The sequence below is a fragment of the Haliotis rufescens genome, unplaced genomic scaffold (assembly GCF_023055435.1).
Source record: "Haliotis rufescens isolate VD_foot unplaced genomic scaffold, xgHalRufe1.0.p SCAF_14, whole genome shotgun sequence".
Classification (NCBI taxonomy): Eukaryota; Metazoa; Mollusca; class Gastropoda; order Lepetellida; family Haliotidae; genus Haliotis; species Haliotis rufescens.
In genome coordinates, this window is record NW_025963824.1 from 8,816,145 (window position 1) to 8,840,150 (window position 24,006).

Below are 24,006 nucleotides of genomic sequence, written 5' to 3' on the forward strand. Positions count from 1 at the left end.
CAACCCGTGAAGATCTGGGTTAGAATAACTTTTAATGTCAAAGTTGTGTGAACAAGACCCTTTTACTCTTTACTGCTGCTCAGAAAGTTTTTCCTTAAAGGGGAAGTGTACACGCAAAAATCACTTTCTTTCTTTTTCTAAACAAAACGCAAATTTGGGATTAATTAGTATCTGTGTTTGAAAATATACACTCATTTTTTTCACAGTGAAAGTAGGAAGCTCACAATAGTGTGAAAATGATATGCCGTTATGAGGCCTTCGTTTTTCGAGCTAAACAGGCCTGAGTTATCCCCCTTAGATTATGACGTAATTGGTGCCAATTCAACTGGGTCCCTGTCTATTCTCAACTCAAAAGATACCAAGTACCAGTTTGCGGTAAAACAACATGGCCTACGACACACTCCGGCGCAGTGGTGACTCAGCATAACACTATGCTGGCTGGCATCTGAGACGCTAGAATCACACACCTGGACCTACACCACGTGAAGCGGCTCTAACAAAGCATAATGACGTCATAATGTTTATCAATTGGCACCAATGACGTCATATTGCAAGGGGCATAAGCCATGGTGTTTTTGTTGTGGAAATAGAACACTTGGTAAATGTGAAAAATATAAATCATTTTAATGGGAAAAATATGTTAATTAATTGTGATATTTTTATATTTTTGTCTGACACTTCTAGGTTAACACTTTTAATGTGGAAAAAGTACAAGAAAAATAGGTTCATTTCCGTGTGAACTTGCCCTTTAAACCTCAACCACCTCTGTCTTTTTAGTCATGAGGATTAAGGGTTAGAAAAGGCCCCCAGCATGGATCGGGTGGTCAGGCTCTGTTGCTGGGTAGATTGGGTGGTCAGGCTCTGTTGCTTGGTGGATTGGGTGGTCAGACTCTGTTGCTTGGTGGATTGGGTGGTCAGGCCCTGTTGCTTGGTGGATTGGGTGGTCATACTGCTGCTTGGTGGATTGGGTGGTCAGGCTCTGTTGCTTGGTGAATCAAGTGGTCAGGTCCTGTTGCTTGGTGGATTGGGTGGTCAGACTGCTGCTTGGTGGATTGGGTGGTCAGGCCCTGTTGCTTGGTGGATTGGGTGGTCAGACTGCTGCTTGGTGGATTGGGTGGTTAGGCCCTGTTACTTGGTGGATTGGGTGGTCAGGCCCTGTTGCTTGGTGGATTGGGTGGTCAGGCCCTGTTGCTTGGTGGATTGGGTGGTCAGACTGCTGCTTGGTGGATTGGGAGGTTAGGCCCTGTTACTTGGTGGATTGGGTGGTCAGGCCCTGTTGCTTGGTGGATTGGGTGGTCAGACTGCTGCTTGGTGGATTGGGTGGTTAGGCCCTGTTGCTTGGTGGATTGGGTGGTCAGGCCCTGTTGCTTGGTGGATTGGGTGGTCAGACTGCTGCTTGGTGGATTGGTTGGTCAGGCCCTGTTACTTGGTGGATTGGGTGGTCAGACTGCTGCTTGGTGGATTGGGTGGTTAGACTCTGTTGCTTTGTGGATTGGGTGGTCAGACTGCTGCTTGGTGGATTGGGTGGTCAGGCCCTGTTGCTTGGTGGATTGGGTGGTCAGGCCCTGTTGCTTGGTGGATTGGGTGGTCAGACCCTGTTGCTTGGTGGATTGGGTGGTTAGACTCTGTTGCTTTGTGGATTGGGTGGTCAGACTGCTGCTTGGTGGATTGGGTGGTCAGGCCCTGTTGCTTGGTGGATTGGGTGGTCAGGCCCTGTTGCTTGGTGGATTGGGTGGTCAGACTGCTGCTTGGTGGATTGGGTGGTTAGACTATGTTGCTTGGTGGATTGGGTGGTCAGGCTCTGTTGCTTGGTGGATTGGGTGGTCAGGCTCTGTTGCTTGGTGGATTGAGGTTCTTCATACCCTGACCATATAGATGGAATGTTTAAAAGTGAGTCGTCACACAATAAAGAAATAAAATGTTCTTAATTTCAATTGGTTGATGCTTACGTTTTCATTTGTTTCTAACTTTTCTAGGTAGTGATTCCACTCCGACGGACAAAGTGAATGATATCACAGATGGCAACAAAGACACTAACGTTTCCGCGGAATCTACCGTGCTTTCGGAATCCGTTGCCGGGTCAGACTCCAAGGAACCCACTCCGTTCTTTTTCCCGAAAAAGTCTGCTGGTATTCCAGGCTTAGATCTCATCAATCCAAACCAAGCTGGTCTTCCCAAGCCCATCCCCCAGCCGGAGCCCCAACGCGAATCAAACATTCCCGACAACATCAAGGCAGTGTTGTCGGACCTCAGTGAGGACGAGGAAAGTGACTCCAAGGCGACCGGTGCGGGGGACGCGGCACCAAATTGTGAAAGTGACACAAAAGACAAAACCCCAGTGGAAGAAGTGGTGCCAGATCAGACAGAACAATTTCAAGGAACTGTGAACGAAACTTCCAGAGAGGTTGTGGAGGTGTCAGAACCAAAGAAAGTGTCTGGGATTTTAGATCTGCCACTCCCAGATGTTGATACGGACAATAGTAACATGACGCCGCTAACTGGCGCCGATACGCCTGCTGCCGACACGCCTGTTTCCAGAGTTGAAGGGTCAAGTCCACTTGGAAACCTTGTGGGTGCTTCAGGGAACGCAACGGACACAAGTGTCGTTCCCTCACCGGTTGTGGATTCTGATTCGGCAAAGGAGCCGTCCCATGATGCACTGCATGCTGTGACATCGCCACCAGTGAAAGAGGCAGCGGCGGAGGAAACAGCAATGGAGACGGCATCATTGCAAGTTCCTGAAACGGAGGTTGCGATCGTTCCGGAGAAGATGTCGTCTCCGGAGTTCCACAACGAGGTTGTTGAAGAAGAGGAGGAAGATGTCGTGGAGACCACAGTGAGTTTTATGTAACTTTTCCCAATTGAAATATACTGTTGAGATCAGTCCATGCTAAAGTAATGATTAGCCATCAGGCCTGCCTTGCTACCAAAAATCAGCCTCACAACCAAACATCTGCCTAACTACCTAACATCCTGCCTTACTACCAAACATCCGCCTTGCTACCAAACATCTCCCTTGCTACCAAACATCTACCTAGCTAACAAACATCCTGTCTTGTTACCAAACATCCTGCCTTGCTACCAAACATCCGCCTTGCTACCAAACATCCGCCTCGCTACCAAACATCCTGCCTTGATACCAAACATCCTGCCTTGCTACCAAACATCCTGTCTTGCTACCAAACATCCGCCTTCTTACCAAACATTCCGCCTCACTACTAAACATCCTGCCTTGCTACCAAACATCTGCCTCACGACCAAACATCCGCCTTGTTACCAAACATTCCGCCTCACTACCAAACATCCTGCCTTGCTATCAAACATCTGTCTTACTACCAAACACCCACCTCATACAAACAAACATCCTGCCTTGCTGCCAAACATCCGTCTCACTTCCAAACATCCGCCTCACTACCAATCATTCGCCTCACTACCAAACATCCGCCTCACTACCAATCATTCGCCTCACTACCAATCATTCGCCTCACTACCAAACATCCGCCTCACTACCAATCATTCGCCTCACTACCAATCATTCGCCTCACTACCAAACATCCGCCTCACTACTAAACATCCGCCTCACTACCAAACATCCACCTCACTACCAATCATTTGCCTCACTACCAATCATTCGCCTCACTACCAATCATTCGCCTCACTACCAAACATCCGCCTCACTACCAAACATCCGCCTCACTACCAAACATCCACCTCACTACTAAACATCCTGCCTTGCTACCAAACACCCGCCTCACACAAACAAACATCCTGCCTCACTGCCAAACATCCTGCCTTGCTACCAAACATCCCCCTCCGGCCACCAAACATCTTGCCTCACTACCAAACATCCTCCCTCACTACCAAACATCCTGCCTCACAACAAAACACCCGCCTCACAACAAAACACCCGCCTCACAACAAAACACCCGCCTCACAACAAAACACCCGCCTCACAACAAAACACCGGTGAAGATTCCGGGGTAGAATAGGTCTTCAGCAACCCATGCTTGCCGCAAAAGGTGACTACGCTTGTCGTAAAAGGCGACTAACGGGATCGGATGGTCAGGTTCGCTGACTTGGTTGATGCATGTCATCGATCCCAATTGCGTGGATCTATGCTCATGATATTCATCACTGGTTTGTCTGGTCCAGACTGGATTATTTACAGATTGCCTTCATATAGCTGGAATATTGCTGAGTGCAGCGTTAAACAAACCAACCAACCAACCAACCAATCACCCACCTCACAACGAAACACCAACCCCACAACGAAACACCCGCCTCACAACGAAACACCAACCTCACAACGAAACACCCGCCTCACAACGAAACACCAACCTCACAACCAAACACCCGCCTCACAACGAAACACCAACCTCACAACGAAACACCTGCCTCACATCAAAACACCAACCTCACAACAAAACACCCGCCTCACAACCAAACACCCTCCTCACAACCAAACACCAACCTCACAACGAAACACCAACCTCACAACAAAACACCCGCCTCACAACCAAACACCCTCCTCACAACCAAACACCAACCTCACAACGAAACACCAACCTCACAACGATACACCCTCTGCTGTACCAACCTCACAACGATACACCCACCTCAATACAAAACACCAACCTCACAACGAAACATCCGCCTAGATGAATCCCTGCAAAATGCTACCTTTGTTTGGTAACTTTGCAGGATCGGCGTGACCTGAATGCTCGCATCGAAGAGATCATTATGGGAACACAAGAGAAGAAGGGACCAGCCTCGTTGCCCGACGAAGATGGCGGTAGTGAGAGCGACCCCGTCATGGACGATGACGAACTCCATTCTCTGCTGGGGGTATGAAGTTAGTGAGGATGTGTTGATTCTGTTACAGAATGTCTTTCAACTTCATTGTGCATGGATGTTATTGTGTATGGACATATGACGCCTTCATGTTATGGTGATGAGGCAATTCTCGCGAACAGTCGCCAGTCGTTTTGAAGGTCACTTGTCTGGACATGAACCCTGGATGTTGGGAGGAGTGACCAGGAGTGACGGGGGGTGATGCCAGTACCCCGGGGCCAATAGTTCCAGTCACTGCCAAGATGGCTGATGTACCTTCAGCTTGTCCAGGAGAATCTTGAAGACACACCAGCTTCAGGTCAAGGTGACCCCTACAATCAAACGAGAACTCTGAGTGAACGGTGAACAGAGTGTGACATTAAGAAAAGAAGTGCCCGTTCTGGATGTGTACTGATGCGGAAGTGATGAGGCACGGGATAGTGGGTAGTCTTTACTGACCTTGACGTGACCTTGCAAGAGAGGACGATGGGATTCCCATTTAAATGATGAACGGGAAACAAACTAAGCATTTCAAGGTTTCAGTCGTTCTGCATCGGACTGTGACGTATCATTGTGATCGTTCACAGCATGGATGTTTCACCGATTCAAGGAACACGGACTTCTTTAATACGAAGTGTGGTGTATCAATGCAAGGGTGTGAAACGTCTGAATGGCTCATACAAGATGGTGTGAAAGTGTGCCAATTTTCTATCTGGAATCCTGTTAAATGTTCAGCTTGAAGTCGCGAAGTCGAGTCATGCACGTCTGTTATGTAGTGTCAAACTGTTGTGTGGCATATGTGGCATTAGCATCCGACAACCAAGTCATTCACTGCTGCTGTAGCCGGAAGCTCAAGTCAGGTTCCTTTTGTCCAGTAAATTTAGCATCTAATATCTTGGTTACTTTCTTTTCAGTTCATTGCACTTATGAAAACCATGTAAGGAGTAAAATGTATGAAAAATTATATCTGTACGAAATTTGGTAGTCCACTCGAAACGTCTTGACAGAAACTGCATTTACTTTTGGAGCAATTCATGGCTGGCATTTATTGGACATTTCAGAATGAGTTATTGGATGTATTGATGTCCACTTGTGACACTGGAGAGTGTTTCAGTGTTTTAAATTACACAATAAATTTTACTCCTGCCCTCCCTTCGGTTTCATGTCTTCCCTAAGACTATCAAACATGGTGCCAGGGGGCAGGGTGGCCCAGTCATCTAAGGCGCCGCAATTTACAGATTTGCATCCCTCAGGAACGCCAGAAACCGATGTTCAGGCGTTCGAGCTGATTATGTTTCTAGGTTTGTCAGCACCATACCCGTGCTCGTGGGTTTCACCAAAGTGGTAAACGTCTGAGACCTACATCACTTCGGGCTTTCCTCCCACATTTACCTGACACGCCGTGATACAACTGGAATACTGTTTGCAGCGGCGTTAAGCCCACCTCACTCACACAAGGTGCTATTGTTGACTGTAAACAACATCAGAAGGAAAGAAAGCAGGAGTCCTTGAAGACAGAAATGAACTTTGTCGGTCCCACTCATTTCGTTTCTTAAATGATTTTTTTGTCCAATGCTGTATTTACTTAGCTGCCATGTGGCCGAATGTTCTGTAATTGTTTTGCGAAAATGTGTCTTCTTCCTTAATTCATAAGGGCACGGGTGGCCCAGTCGTCTCAGGCGCCGCGATTTGCTGTGTAGCGTGGCATCCCTTGGGCACGCCAGAAATCTATGATTGTGGGTTCGAATCCCGGTTCGCCCGATTATGTTTCTAGGTTTGTCGGCACCATACCCCTGCTTGTATGTTTCACCGAAGTGGAAAACGTCCGAGACCTGCATCACTTCGGGCTTTCCTGCCACATTAAGCTGACACGCCGTGATATAACTGGAATACTGTTAAACCCTACTCACTCACTCACGTATAGGCCTAATGAAAATGTCAAAGCGATAACAAGCATCACGGCATGGTACTCTTGACATTACTCTTTTTCACACCAAATTACGCTTTTTTACCCGACTGATTACTCCAAAGCTTCAATTAGGGTAGGCATCTCTGTGCAGATTATTTTTTATATAACATACATATAACTAATCTTATTAATCGATATATAGTATATATCGATATATCATTATACTTCAGAGTGGATATATTTCCAGTCAATGACACTTGGTCGTCCGGTAAACCCTTTTGAGATTAAGTCATTTATTGAGTGGGGTGTAGCCTAGTGGTTGACGTGTTTGTTCGTCATGTCAAAAACCCGGGTTCGAGTCCCATATGGGTACCATGTATGAACCCCTTTTCCGGTGCCCCCAGCCATGACCATTTCTGGAATATTGCTAAAAGCGGCATACCATACTCCCTTGTAATTTTTCGACATGTATGTGTTGCGATACAAGACCATCCTATTAGAACAACCATTGTGGGTGTGTCAGCCTTTGTCAACATTGTTTTACAACTATGCTTGCCATAAGAGGCAACTATGCTTGTCGTAAGAGGCGACTAATGGGATCGGATGGTCAGGCTTGTTGACTTGGTTGATGCATGTCATCGGATCCCAATTGCATGAATCAATGCTCATAATGTCAATCACTGGATTGTCTGGTCCAGTCTCAATTATTTACAGACCGCCGCCATGTTGCTGGATTATTGCTGAGTGCGCGTTAAACAACGAACAAACAATTTATTGAACAGGATTCAAAGTCAAGGTGGATTTTTTTTTTATCTCTGGTAATTTTAAATTTTTTGTCAGGGAAAACTAACATGATCATAGAAAGGTTTTAAAAGGGGAAGTAAAAGTTGTACCTTCTAAGATCTTGAATGTTTTTCATTTTTGAAATTTACAATGTTTATCCATATTACACCTTTTCTTTTCCTAGTAATGGAAATATTTAACAGATCTGGAAACCGAGTATGAAAAAAGAGTGTCAATATGTTAGAAAAGTAGTGTGTAAAATATGTCTTCTGTACATGAGCAACAGCTACGTGATGTATATAGCAGATATCGCAACAGCTACGTGATGTATATAGCAGATGTCGCAACAGCTACGTGATGTATATAGCAGATATCGCAACAGCTACGTGATGTATATAGCAGATATCGCATCTGTCATGACTGGTGTAGATTTCATGTTGTCTGTTTTAGTTTCTGTATCAGGATGGCAAGGATGGAGGCCCTCGCTGATGTTGATTTGAGTCCATAAATGTTGAGATGTTGAGTGCTGTGTGTTTGTTGTGTGTGAATGTGTGTTTGTTGTGTGTGAATGTGTGTTTGTTGTGTGTGAATGTGTGTTTCACACTGTTTTTCACTGTTTGACATATCAAGGTTTACAAATGATGACTTGTCAGGAGGATGTGATGTGGATTATTTTTTTTAGGAATTCTAGACTTGACCAACTTGTGTGCACTAGGAAGCGTGGAAGTAATTGTGAATCCAGTTATTTTGATTCACTCTGTTTTGAGGAGCCCATACTAAAAGCTTTGTCAATGACACAACAAATAACTGTTACACTGTGTTATCCTACAACTGGAAATTAATTGCATGAGTGCGACTGCCGTGTTGCATGTGTTGGCAAGGTATAAACACATTATCTGTTCAATCTATTCCTGTAAGGACCAAGGGTAGAATAGGTCTTCAGCAACCCATGCTTGTAAGAGGTGACGAACGGAATCGGATGGTCAGGCTGACTGACTTCGTTGATGCATCCCAATTGCATATCGATGCTTATGATGTCAAACACTGGATTGTCCTGTCCAGAATCGATTATTTACAGACCGCCATCATATAGCTGGAATATTGCCGAGTGCAGCGTTAAACAACAACCAAAACAAATGTTACCTGTAAAATTTAATTGAAGATCTCTCTTGTTTCCTAGTAGGATATAGAGAACCACACCTGTCTTTATTCGATATATCAAGGCAATACAAAAGTTAACAACTCCAATCATTGATATATACCACTCAAAATAAGTTCAAGGAAACTTGACATGACATTAACTGTAGTATATTAATGAATCTGGTCTTCTGGGACTTCTTTTGAGTAGAAGTGTCTTTGATATCAAGAGACACAGGGAGAGATTCTCTATATAAATCATTCTTTCAACTCTTTCAGTAAAAAATGCCGCTAACCAGCTTCTGTATCTGAAGGATTAGTGCTACTTTTAATTCTGCTGTCGGGAAACCATTGACATCACAAAGATCACCAAACCAGTATTTCCTGCCTGTAGAAGCAAGTTTTGTATGATAGAATGTGTAACATAACTGTGAAAAATTGTTTGGGCTTTGCGTAGGTCGTTGTGTAAGGCGCTGCAATCAACTGTGGAGAGTTGTCGCTTTTGTCTGCCAAAAACTTAATATCATGGGTTCAAATCCCTGTTCGGCATAATTGTTTCTGGGTTTGTCAGCACCATACTTGTGCTTGTGAGTTTCACCAAAGTGGTAAATTTCTGAGACCTGCATCACTTCGGGTGTACCTCCCACGGCAAGCTGACGTGTGGCGCTGTAGCTGAAATACTGTTCAAAGTGGCGTTAAATATTTTTCACTCACTCACTCACTCAATGAATGTACACAAGGCAAAAGATTACAATTTATCATCCAAAACTGGCTCCCACAGGAGATATGGCTTGGATTAGATCAAGCGATATCTACACTGTAGATATCGCTGCAATGAAATTACATCACAATGCTTTGGAGACCATTGTGATGTCACTGGTTACCATGACGTCACAATCAAATGACATCACTAATGGCTCTGCTACTGAAGCTGTTAGCAGTACTTTTTACACTGAAGACACTGCTAATTACTATCTCCAAATTGAAAAAGTTGGAAGAATGATGATGGATGATAAATAAAATCTCACCCTCGTGTCTTTTGACATCAAGTATATCAACACTCGTTGATAAAAGTGGGAAAAATCCTCGGCAAGCCTCGGAATTTTTCCACTTTTATCAACTCATGTTGATATATTTGATATCAAAAGACACGAGGGTGAGATACTTTATGTATACCAGTCCACTTTTCGCAGGGATATGGTTTATCTCTCCATGATGCCCAAAAGTGATTCTCATATGTCAAGTGTATATTTGAATAGAATGACATCTGATTATCCCTAGGGGGCACGGTTGGCCCAGTCGTCTAAGGCGCCGCGATTCGCTGTGCAGAGTTGCGTCCCTTGGGCACGCCAGAAACCTATGATTGTGGGTTCGAATCCCGGTTCACCCCGATTATGTTTCTAGGTTTGTGAGCACCATACCCGTGCTCGTGGGTTTCACCGAAGTGGTAAACGTCTGAGACCTGCATCACTTCAGGCTTTCCTCCCACAATAAGCTGACACGCCGCGATATAACTGGAATAATGTTAAAAGCGGCTTTAAACCCAACTCACTCACTCACTCACTCACTCTGATTATCCCTACCAAAAGTCGAGTAGTATGGTAAAGGCGCCAGACACTAACTTTTGATTTATGCTAATCATAGCATTTACTGTAGTCTGCTGCGTTCCCTTGTTTAGTTAATCAGCATTTATCCAGACCACATAAACCAGAATGAACTGTTCTGTGTACAAGGCTGTAAACAAATTTAATTAAAGCCAGCTTTGATGCGTAAGCTAAGAACCTCGGCCGAATTTAAAATGCTGGTTGCGTAGCTTTGTTGCTTGTGTTCACCGAGACCTGGGTGTGATTCCTTCCATGGTTTTATACTGGTGTCCCCAGACTGGCAATTGCTGGATTATTAACCAAGGTTCGTACAAGCTTGAAAAGGCCTTGGATTTTCAGGTCCCTCTTGAAAAGCCTTCATTTTTTGTGTCAACCTTGATTAGCCTTGAGAATCACCAAATTGTTGGAAAAGCCTTGCATTTGTACAAAATGATATGTACTTGTCAAAATAAGTATTAAACTTCATGGCAGACAAAACTTCTTTATTTTTGTGATTTGTGAAAATAAGTCTTTGTCGGAAACTTTTATGTTCATACTGCTTTTTAGGTTTTCCAAGTAAATATATTGAATGATGGACTTAAAAAAATATTGACAGACTAAGGCTAACCCAACTATAAATGCCTTGCAAATGACTGCTGAAAAGGCAATGCATTTTAGTGTTCTCTATCTGCGTGAGGGGCGGTCGGGTAGCCCAGTGGTTAAAGCGTTCGCTCGTCATGCTGAAGACCCGGGTTCGATTCCCGACATGGGTACAATGTGTGAAGCCCATTTCTGGGGTCCCCCGCCGCGATATTGCTGGAATAATGCTAAAAGCGGCGTAAAATCAAACTCAGTCAGTCAGTCAGTCAGTCACTCTATCTGGATGAACCTTGTAAAACTCAACTGACTCAGTGACTGCCACTTAACTTGACAGTTGAGTTTTCATGACCTTGAGATCTGTTACAATACTCCAGAAGGGGGACTGATATATTTAAAAAAGATAATTATCTAATCCTGAAAATGGTTTAAAAGTAATAATTTGTTTGTGGACATTTTCGATTTTGCAAGAAATAATGTGTTGTTGGTCCCCAAAATATTTTAGCTCCTTTCTGGGATACTGTTTCGTCTTGACTGTAAAAAATACTGAAGACAACCAAAACAGCCATCGAGCTGCCCAGCCACCCATCAAGTCACTTTGCTCAGAATGTGAAATGTTTGGTTTCCAGGAGCCTTATCGTTTAGAAATAATCTGGTTTTATTTTTTAGCCAAGTTGTAACATAAGTCGACTATCCTGCCTGAACAATCAACACTATGCCATGGATTTTGTGTATTTCAGAATTTATAATAAGAAACTGCCAAATGAAGTATTGATGAAATTATGCAACGTACTGGCAACTGAGGTTATGTCTTTGGTTGGGCAGATTCATTGCAGTCCCACCTCGCTTGGAGTCCACAGGGCGACATTAAGGAAGTTGAAGAGAGAAAGCTCTGAGTGACCCATGACTTACAGTATATCCAAAATGTTGTTGTCACATGTGGTAAAATGTCGTAAATTGGGACAAACAGGACCAAGTGGTCAGACCAACTGACTTGGTTGATGCATGTCAACTTATCCCAATTGGGTAGATGGATGCTCATGATGTCATTCACTGGATTGTCTGCTCCAGATTTGATTATTTACAGACCGCCGTAACATAGCTGGAATGCTGCTGGGTTCGAAGTTCAACAACAAACAAACAAAAACTGTATACAGTGAGGTGTAAAATATGTATTTGTTAATGATCAGCAAGTTTCAAATTACAATGTAATGATATGCCTGGAGTTTATTTCATTTGTAAATTAAATGTTGAAACCATTATACCATATGTCTGCATATCCGTAGATTGCTGTGAGTTTGAACATTGCTGAGTGCATTAAACATTCACCCATGGAAGTCAATGAAATTTTGTAATCTGTGAAATGTCTACCTGAATGAAAGGAAATGAACTGCAATGGACTATCTTTGTACAAAGTCTTCGTATGTCCTCGATATTGTAACATTGTGTTAGAGAGGACATGTTCCATTCACAGTCGTCAGTCCAGTCGCACACACTCTGGACATCAATGTAGAGATGTATTTATTGTAGTTTGAATGTGTTTTCCTGAAAGGGGATATAACTCTTCAAGGGAGACAACTGTTACTTTGTCCTCTGGTGTGCTTCATTTATTGTAACATATTGAGTGCTTGAAGCATTGTCTACAGGCCAATCATGAAATAATAAACTTGCATCATTTGAATGTGTAGTGTTGTATTTTGTTTACATGGTATGCTATGGAACAGCAGAGAGGATTTGATTGTTTTTTGTTTGTTTGTTGTTTAACACTGCACTCGGCAATGTTCCAGCTATATGACAGTGGTCTGTAAATAATAGTCTGGACCAGACAATCCACTGATTGACATCAAGAACATCGACCATGCAATTGGGATACAATGACATTCATCAACCAAGTTAGCGAGCCTGACCTCTCGATCTCGTTAGTCGCCTCTTACGACAAACAAAGTCGGCTTTTACAACAAGCATGGGTTGCTGGAGACCTATTCTGCCTGAAGACCTATTCTGCCTTGGATCTTTTCATGTCCAGCAGAGCGGAAACGTTGGTCAGTCAACTTATGTGGATTCCAGGTTAGAATTGGCTAACTGGTAACTATGATGGTCATAATAGTTGATTTCGTACCCGTTGATGTTTGATGCATCGTTGCTCAAAATATAGATCCATGTTTGTCTGCTCCAGACATCGATTATTTACATGGTGACGTCATGTTGCTGAGTGAGGAATGCTATAAATAAGTAATAATTTAGCATAACATAATATACCCTTAGCTTAATGCGCCTACAACTTGTACTCAACCTGTGACCAAAAAACGTTAAAAGATCGTACTTGTTATGCTGCCTGGCTCTGGGTTTAAGCCAAACAATGACAATGTGTACTTGTGCTTCTGTAGGGTATCCACATGAAACTGGAGCATGGTATCTCAGTGGGCTAGCACTAAAAAACCAGCATAAAGCCAGTACATACACACGCACAAGAAGTCATTATGTCAGTGCATTTCATTTTATCTCATCCATACAGCCTTTGGTGCTTTCTCCAAAAGAAGAAAATGCTTTCCCACGTACCAGAATATGCTCGGTTTCTCCTGGTGAGCTTGCAGCCACACCTGTTCCAAATGTCTAATTATATTGATCCAACAACCCCATTTTCTCAGCAAGGTATCAGTATCACTGTCTTTTCTGTGACTGACATATGTACCATGGTACCTAGCATGACCAGGGATTGGCAAAACCTCCACTTTATCATCAGGACTGAAATTTCTCTCGTCTTTTTTTCATAATGTACTTTCATTTTGTCCTTCAAGTATTCTTAACAACTTCAAAAGCTTTTGAAAGCCTAGCCTGAATTGATGAGACATGAGATTCCCACGAACTTCAACAAAGCCAATGCTGTTCAAGTGCTCTAAAGCTTCACCAAAGGCAAGGTCAGGACTGAAACCTCTGGACTCCCTCAGGAAACAACAACAAATGAATGTTTTTATCCCAATCCTGGGCGCTGGGGTAGCTTAGTGGTTAAAGTGTTCACTCGTCACGCAGAAGGCCCAGGTTCAGTTCCCTACAGGTGTCTCCCGCCGTGACATTGCTGGAATATTGCTAAAAGCGGTGAAAACCATAGTCAATCAATCAATCATCCTACTCCTTCTCAGTCTCAAAACAGGAAGTCCTTTTCATATTCTTAAGAGTCCTCCAAAACTCGCTGAGATTCAGGATGATATGCACAAGCCTTTATCTGAGTTATGCCCAACTGGTGCATATAGCCTGTTGGAAAACACCTGACATAAAATGAGAGCCCTCATCTGACTGAATAGTCCTAGGCAAATCAACCATGGTGAAGAACTTTACCAATGCCTTCATAATAACATGAACTGTAATTTTCTGTAAAGAAATAGCCTCTGGAAGCACACATGATAGTAAGCATGTAGCCCGTGAAGATCCGGAGTAAAATAGGTCTTCAGCAACCCATGCTTGCTGTTAAAGGCGACTATGCTTGTCGTTAAAGGCGAGTAAAGGGTGGTCAGGCTCACTGACTTGGTCGATGCATGAAATCATATCCCAATTGTGTGGATCGAGGCTCATGATGTCAATCAATGGATTGTCTAGTCCAGACTCGATTATTTACAGACCTCCGTAATATAGCTGGAATACTGCTGGGTTCGATGTTAAACAACAAACAAAACAAACAAAGTAAGCATGTTCTGATTTCCTGACTTTTTGGGGGCAAAGGACCAACACAATCAATGATGACCCTGCTGAAAGGTTCTGGGTTTCTCATTTGCGGCTGGGATTTTCTGATTAGGTTAGCCAACCATTTGGCACACATTGCATGTTTTGGAAAAAATAGCCACATCATGCCGTAAATCAGGCCAAAAGAAAACCTTCCATTCCATTATCAACAGGTACATCTGGTGGCCTCCATTTCCTCATCAAAATTCTAACCTTGAAATAATAGCAAACTGGAACTTTGTCAGCTTCTTCTAAAGAGAGTGCCCTGTTGGCAAGAACTTTGAGTTCTGGGTCTTCCTCCTGTAACTTAACTGACTACTCCCTTCCAAGAACGACCGCCTCCGTGGTCTAGAGGTAGAGCGTCCGCCCGGAGAGCGGAAGGTCCAGAGTTCGATCCCCGGCCGCATCATACCAAAAGACGTTAAAAGATGGTACTTGTTGTTACCCTGTCTGGCGCTCGGCATTAAGGGGCTAAAACAAGGACTGGTCGTCTCGGAGTCAGTATACTGTGTCTGATTGGGGTATTCATGTTAAACTGCGGCATGGTATCTCAGTGAGCTAGCACTATAAATCGGCATCAGTCCGGGCTAGTACAAGCAGCCACACACACGTGCATGCACTTTGCTATATAAGTGCAATAATCTTGGACGCGACGTTAAATCCCATTTCACCTCACCTCACCTTCCAAGAACAGATTTCATAACAGTCACACTGTCGAAAATTTAGACAGGTGAAGAGAATGGTCCATAAAGATGCCAGCCAAATCATAAGTGGAATCATTCTCAGAAGAACTTTGCTTCGCCATAGCTTGAGTAACATCACCCAAATGAAAAATACTCTTTTTCAAGATTTTCAGTGCTTTCCGAATCTCAGGACAAACCACAGGGTCAGCCAAATCATTTCCAATTAGCAAGCCATTTAACAGGTTGATTTTCTACAACCCCCCACCTTGACCAACCCAGACACCAAATCTGTCTTCAAATTCACCAAATGAGGAGGTGCACTGGTGTTACCATATAAACCCTCCTAAACAACCTATTGATGTTCGGTGAGAGAGATCATTCTGTAATTTAATTTTCATTCTCAGCCTGAATTCTCAATTTTTATTTTCAGGTTCATTTTCTTGGACCCGAAATTCTCTCTCATTTTCAGCTTTAATTCTCAATTTTAGCAACCCATGCTTGCCGTAAAAGGTGACAATGCTTGTTGTAAAAGGTGACTAAAGGGATCGGGTGGTCCGGCTTGCTGACTTGGTTGATGCATGCATCGATCCCAATTGCGTGGATCGATGCTCATGATATTAATCACAACAAACCAACCAAACCAAACTCAATTTTCATTCTCAGCTTCAATTTCTTGGAGCCGAAATTCTCTCTCATTCTCAGCTTCAATTTCTTGGAGCATAAATTCTCTCTCATTCACAGCTTCAATTTCTTGGAGCCGAAATTCTCTCTCATTCACAGCTTCAATTTCTTGGAGCCGCAATTTCTTGGAGCCGAAATTCTCTCTCATTCACAGCTTCAATTTCTTGGAGCCGAAATTCTCTCTCATTCTAAGCTTCAGTTTCTTGGATCCGAAATTCTCTCTCATTCTAAGCTTCAATTTCATGGAGCCGAAATTCTCTCTCATTCTCAGCTTTGAATCTTCAAGCAAGGCCAAGGTATCATCATACAAAATTTCTTCCTCAACCAGGTGAGTTATCAAAATGTTCTTGACATCTAACCCTACATAATTCGAATGGCACTCTCCCACTGTCATGGTTAAAAAACGTGATAGCTCTTCCAACTTTTCCGTAGATAACGCCTCAATACAGTTACCAAACCTATATTTTTCCCTCTACCACCTCTGCCAATATTTTTAGTGTGTTTGATTGTGCTGGTGGCTTTTCGCAAATACCACTCCATCCAGATGCAACACAAAAGTCTGCCTAAATTACACCCGATGGTGTTTTTGGATGGAATCGACTCCCTTTTGGCCTAAAAAAACTCCTGTGGCATTTCTGCAAACCCTTTCAGAGGCAATGAAGAAATGAATTGGCGTTACATACTTATATATGTTGATTACAACATATTCTCGAAAACGTGTTTGGAACATTTGAGTCACCTCAAGACAGCATTCCAAAAGATCAAAGAAGCAGGACTCACTCTAAAACCAAGCAAATGTAAATTTGCCACAAAACAAGTCACCTACTTTGGGCATATCTTCGGCAAAGATGGCATCCATGTCGATATATTTCAAAAATAGATTCAGTCACAGAGATCCCACCCTCTCAAAATGTCCGTGACGTGTGGCATTTCTTAGATTTGGTCTGGTATTATCACAAATTTGTACCCGCCATGATATTGCTGGAATATTGCTAAAGCGACCTAGAACCAAAGTCACTCACTCACTCACAAGTTTGTAGCAAAGTTTTCTGGCATCACCTCCCTTCTATACAACCTTCTGAAACCGAATGGTCCAACAATTGCCAACAGGCATTCAAAAAGCTAAAGCAAGCCCTTGCAACAGCGCCCGTCCTTGCATATCCCGACCAAAACTAACCTTTCATCATCACAACTGATGCATCTCAAACTACAATAGGTACATTTTAGGCCAACTTGATTCTCATGGCGTAACTTGAAGTGATGTTATTAATTCATGTCTTTTGACCACACAAGAATCCTGTTCTGTTTTTAGCAACAAACTAACAAACAATTGGTAACATTTCTCTTGCTCGTCAGTTTCCAAGTAAGGGTATATGATGCTTAATGGTCATTTCCCATCAGAGTCAACATCTGTTATGGCCTCTCGAAATGGAAGATTTGAAATGATTATTATTAAATAAGGGTTAGAGGCATACTGTCTCTCTGTAAAAATTATGGCTTAGCTCACAAAAAAATTCTGTAATGATGAGGATGGCCATATTGTGGTCGAGACTTTTTATTGAGGCTGAGTTATTTTTTTACGAGCAGATGGAGACTGAGCTTTTTATTTACACAAGACTACGAACTATAATTTGTTTTCCCCACCCCCTCTAGAAATCAAATGGTCCGCCCCTAAGTTAGGCAGGTATGCTGCAGAGCCTTGTGGCTCAAGTTAGCCTCTTGGCCTCCACAACCTCCATGACGAGATGTGTTTCTGAAATGTATTTCTTAAATATTTTGAGGATTGCAGAAGAGTATCAAAATTCATCGCTTGGAAATGTTTCATTGTAGAACATCTTACTTGCGTGACAGCTTGCTCGTCAGAATTGAATAGCACTGTAGCATTGTATACTGGAACTGTCTGGGTTTGAATTGTACTGATCAGCACGTGTGTGTTATGTCAGCATCCCTCTTATCTATCTACGAATAAATCAATATACATTTCCATGTAACAGATTTAGGATAACACTTTCTCAGTAAAGTACAGATTCTCGTACTTTTTGGGGTTTAGTCAGAGTGAGGCACCTAATCACCAGCACACAATGTCAGCGATCTAACCCACTCAGCCATCGAGGCTTTCACAGTTAGACGACTGTACTTTACTGAGAAAGTGTTATCCCAAATATAACATCTGTTACATTTGACCACTTCCTTAAGGGCATTGTGTGTTCATACATTTTCATGGTTCCGAGGACTATGATACGTTAAGGACCTAAGAACTCCTGATGTTTGCAATGCGTTTTTGCGTTCCAAATTCACAAAAGTAAGAAAACAATTATAGTAAAATTTTCTATAATCAGACGTTTCAAAGTTATGAAAATTGATACTCTTGACTGCGCCCCAACAATCTTAAAAACTATTTTCAGTACCACATAATTAACACAACAGTATGGCAACTGTAATAGCCAATCATGGACCTTATAAAGTGATTATTAAGGACGTTGGTTCATTTTGTGGGAGTCAAAACTTGAATATTCAGAGTTCTTGAAACTTTGAACCAACTGCTGTATTTGAGAAAAAATGTAAAAGAGAGATATTATAAGGCTGCCCTTGTAACTACTAAATAAATCTTTGCGAATGCATTCTGGAACCTTATTTGATCACAGACACTGGAATTACGCCAACCAAAGAAGAATGGACCCTTATTTAATCACAGACACTGGAATTACGCCAACCAAAGAAGAATGGACCCTTATTTAATCACAGACACTGGAATTACGCCAACCAAAGAAGAATGGAACCTTATTTGATCACAGCCACTGCAATTACGCCAACCAAAGAAGAATGGAACCTTATTTGATCACATACACTGAAATTACGCCAACCAATGAAGAATGGAATCTTATTTGATCACAGACACTGGAATTACTTCAACCAATGTAGAATAGACCCTTACTTGATCACAAACACTGGAATTACGCCAAACAAAGAAGAATGGAATCTTATTTCATCACAGACACTTGAATTACTTCAACCAAAGAAGAATGGACCCTTATTTGATCACAGACACTGGAATTACTTCAACCAAAGAAGAATGGAACCTTATTTGATCACAGACACTTGAACTACGCCAACCAAAGAAGAATGGAACCTTATTTGATCACATACACTGGAATTACGCCAAACGAAGAAGAATGGAATCTTATTTGATCACATACACTGGAATTACGCCAAACCATAAAGAATTCAACCAACACTCGTAAATGTGTATGGATACTTTGGAGTAGTGAGCGTGTATGAATGAGTATAGTGTTATGCTTCCTTTAGCACTATTCCGGCAGGAATTACGCCAACAGGTTCATAGGCCCTTGCCGATTGTGTGTATCATCGTGGTTCGTTAAGAGTGGTGACAACTGGTTTGCCTTTGCCCTGGCTTACCTTAATGCAATAGCTGATAAAGCTGAAGTTGTTATAAACAGTATCGACTTACTCCTTCATCTTCATACTTCCTATATTGAAAGTGAAGAAGACCATGTAATCGATATAACTCCAGCCTCAGTCCCAAATTCTTCCCCAAGTGGCGTTACGATTTGGCAGAATGCTTTCTACATCCCGACGTTGTTGTTTGTTTGTTTCTTGCACTCAGTAATATTCCAGCTCTATGACAAGCATAGTCGCCTTTTAAGGCAAGCAAGGGTTGCTGAAGACTATTCTATCCCAGATCTTCACAGGTCTACATCCAAGACAAGCATAGTCGCCTTTTACGGCAAGCATGGGTTGCTGACGACCTATTCTACCCCAGTAAATAAATGCTTTATTTACGTTTCCATGACGGAATAAATAACGAATTCTGAATTCCTAAATTGATTTATGGCATTTTATTTATATTAATAATAACATCACTTTCAGAAATATTCTAGCTGTATGGCAGCGACCTGTAGTAGTCGAGTCTGGATCAGACAAACCAGTCATGCATATTATGAGTAATGTTTCACACTGTCAGAGTACGCTGAGGGTACGAGTGAGTGAGTTGGGTTTTACACCGCTTTTAACAGTATTCCAGTTATATCACGGCGTGTCAGCTTAATGTGGGAGGAAAGCCCGAAGTGATGCAGGTCTCAGACGTTTACCACTTCGGTGAAACCCACGAGCACGGGTATGGTGCTGACAAATCTTGAAACTCAATCGGGGCGATTCGAACCCACAATCATAGGTTTCTGGCGTGTCTAAGGGACGCAACTCTGCACAGCGAATCGCGACGCCTTAGACGACTGGGCTACCCGTGCCCCAGCTGAGGGTACGATGTAACATACCCAACCAAAGTGACCATCAGCTCTATTAAGTTGTCCCATAGGTTGCTGTGGCCTCTTCTAACCCAGAATTATATGATGTAAGATATTTGATGTGCATGCAAAGTTGCATGAAGAAATATTGAAGGGTCTATGAGTTCTACAACCTGTAGCCTTGGACACGTAAAACCTAAACATTATTGAAAAGCGAAAAGTCCATTGTTTTTGCCATGGAAACAAATTTTATATAAATACAAATACTCCTGAAGAGCAACATGCACGTGTTCAGCCTGGGACTGGTGTCTATTTAAAGTGTAATGTGATGGATGGGAGGATTAATAAGAAAGGGATAATACATATCCAAGATCTTTTCATGTTCATTCGGATGTTGATGCACGTCTCCATACTCTGCCTTTCACTGAATGTTGATACTCTTTATTTGAACGCCTTCATCAACTGTGATTTTCGTGATGGGCAAATATTTCTTTGGGGCGTGGTGAGTGAACACCTTGATGCCATCTACAAGTACCTGAAACAGATATGATACACAACATACATCAAATCGCAGGACGTGTCAGGTGATACCTTGCTTCACTATGCTACTAGTCATTTTGCAAGGAAAACAAAGTACACATGACTGATTAGAATTTCGTATGCTTCTTTGCATGTCTTTATTTCATTTTATTTAAAGGCATGCTTGAACTTGATGATCAATCAGAGGGGGCATTTACCATCAAAATGCCCCTGTTTAAGTAGTGAGTGAGTGAGTTGTGTTTAACGCTGCTTATATCAGTATTCCAGTTATATCACGGCGTGTCAGCTTAATGTGGGAGGCTTAATCACCCCGAAGTGATGCAGGTCTCGGACGCTTATCACTTTGGTGAAACCCACGAGCACTGGTATGGTGCTGACAAATCTAGAATAATAATCGGGGCGATTCGGGATTCGAGCCTTCAAATACCCCCCCCCCCCCCACACACACACACACACCCTCCCTGTTTATGTAACTGCATCTACAAAGCGGGAAGTACCTCAATGAATTTGGAAAATACTTGATTTTGAATGGTCAATCAGAGCAATCTCAAATCACAATAACAACCCCCCACAACCTTGCATATAGAGCGCCATCTTCTGTCAACATGCTGGTGATTCCGTAAATTCTGATCGCAAACCCATTCAAAACACTGGACTAAACCCATGACGCTTCACTCAATAGTTCTCGTTGTATTTAGTAATGATAGAATGTAGAGCAAGGTTACCTGCAGATTTGATCGAGGTAAATTTACCATTTGAAAACTCATGCTTTACGTTTGGTTCCAAATTCAATTAAGCGTGGTTAAATATACAGGTAACCTTGCTCTACATTTGAAACACAATATGTTTATCTGCTAAGGACAGCACAATGCTAGACATTATCTAGGCCAGAGGTTTCCAAATTCAAATTCAATGACAAAAACTTTCCACAAGTCAGCGAGCCTGACCACCCGATCCCGTTAGTCGTCTCTTACGACAAGCTAAGTCGCCTCATACGGCAAGCATGGGTTGCTGAAGACCTATTCTTCCCCGGATCTTCACAGGTCAAATAGTAATGACAACAGGTTTTCTCAAAAGTATGTTATTTTACAACTATTTTGGTTTGCAGGAAGATCATTACCTTGAAGTGACCATAGCCTATCAGAACACACAGCTTGAATTCTCTGTTACTTTGGAATCCTTCTACGTCAGAAATGACCGTCATGCCATATTTATCGCCGGTTCCATATTGCATTTCTGTACCCCATGAGTTGATAGCAACAAAAATGACTAAAGGTGCTGATGTGTGGTTCCAAAGCCAGAAGCTGTACCTTTCCAAATACAAGAGTTTACACTTACAAGAGGCAATGTGCAAGTGATGATTTAATCTATGTCGTTTCCTGACAAGCATAAGACAACGATCGTGTTATATTACAATTTAATGGAATGCATTCACGGTTTGTGAGGAAGATATTGACGTCAATGGTTATTGTGAAATAGTTCACAAGAAAATGTGGTCGACGAACAAAATGGCGATATCTAAGATATATCAATATGCTGTACTTGTGATACACTGGAGTAGTCAATCACTATGTAACAAGCTGATATCTATGATATTATATCTAAGATTTGAAGATACCACAGGAATTTCAAGTTTTGTAGTTCTAACAGGACACGATCTTCACACTTAGATTGGTTTTCATTGTTCCATAACAATAAGAGTCCAACGAACGATCCCAGCCTGATCATATGCATGTATTTATGAAAAAATAAAAAGGTCAGCGTTAACAATTTCTCATTGGCTCTTATCGTTCATGTTGAGAAAATGTGAAGATGAAAAGTGTTATATCTGGCGTGGTTATAATAAGATATACTTACTCGTCTGCACTGATGTCTGAAACACAGTTGAAGGTCACATTAGCACCAGTTGTTAGGCCATCGGTCAGAACTATGGTCCTCTGTAGAAGTAAAACAGTTTAGAAAATATGATTGAAATACCTCCTGTTTGGGGCGAAAACACGGGCGCCCCGTCGTTGTGCCTGTAACATTCTTAAAATTTGAATCCACAAGTCAATCAATCAATCAATCTTTATTGTATGAAAGGCCATTGGCCCATTTACACATACAGATAAACAATATCGTTTACAGCTGTACAGCTTATTATATAATTATTGGATAACTAATATGATGCTTGCCATGTATTAGAGGTATTGTAATAACAGTGGAAATAACCACAGTGGCAGTAGTAGTATAAAATACAAAAAGAATGGAATAGCATAGCACGACGTTCAATACAAAATAATCTATCAGTAATATACTCATCATGTCATGAAAATTTGACAATTTAAATGTATATGCATTTCTAGTAGAAACAAACAGACAAAAATGAAATGTAGATACTCCTGATCTAGATGCGAAAGTTTCAAAACAACTATTTTTTTCTGGACATATCGGATTCACTAAGTAATTTACTACGCACTCGTAGACTTTGATAGATGTATTGTAAGTCCTTGTAATGGGTCGTGCTTTGCCAGGACCATACCCACTCATGGGGCCGCACAGGGCCATCCAAGAGGGACAATCCTACATGTAGCAAACAACAACCAATCCGATGACATGAATACTCACTTATTTAGATACCCGGACTTTCACTATCCTTGACTATGATGTCTCCACTCAGACTCTTGAAAGTCAGATTGAACACTGAGTCCATCTATTTGTGAAGAGGTCTTTCGAAGCTGCTAAAGACCACTTTAATCATTGACATGATACCTCTAATTTTACAATATTAATTAAATTCATTTCCCTGCCTTGTTGCCAATAACACGAGACCATATGACGTAGCTGATTGATTTGCTGGTTTAATATCTGGACGTGTTCGCTATTGAGCTCATAAACCATTTGATTTATTTAAGTTGTCTGTATCTTAGTTGTAGTGGGGAGAGGTCAAATCGGGTTTAAAATGTTACATTCAATATGTTTGACATTTTATAATGATAGTGCACTGATATGAAACTTGTATTGCATAGTATAACGACTGTGTTATGAATGGATACCAACATGACCCTTGAACCTAGATCACTTTCGGATGAAACAAACAATTATCTGTACTTGATTCCATAAACAGATTCCATTGTACGATTCCGACAATATCATTAGCACTAACCCTAACCCTAACCCTCACCCTATGAACAATATCAAATAGTGACTGTAGTAGACGTTTACGATAGGTGTCACAAAGACATACAAGTCAAATGTTGGATAAGTGCTTTGGCTATTTGACCATTAATGAAAGATTTCAGGTC

At 42.0% G+C, this 24,006-nt stretch overlaps 1 protein-coding gene across 2 annotated transcripts in view; it reads left to right on the plus strand.

Moving 5' to 3' along the window:
- Positions 1 to 5,981, plus strand: part of LOC124145402 (hepatoma-derived growth factor-related protein 2-like) — a 63,370-nt gene extending 57,389 nt beyond the window's left edge. For both annotated transcript variants that reach the window (XM_046515154.2, XM_046515155.2), the window contains exons 19-20: positions 1,977 to 2,836; positions 4,702 to 5,981. In XM_046515154.2, coding sequence (XP_046371110.2) covers positions 1,977 to 2,836; positions 4,702 to 4,851 — 1,010 coding nt within the window. In that variant the 3' untranslated portion in view covers positions 4,852 to 5,981. The remainder of the gene's footprint in view (positions 1 to 1,976; positions 2,837 to 4,701) is intronic.
- Positions 5,982 to 24,006: the final 18,025 nt, after the last annotated feature.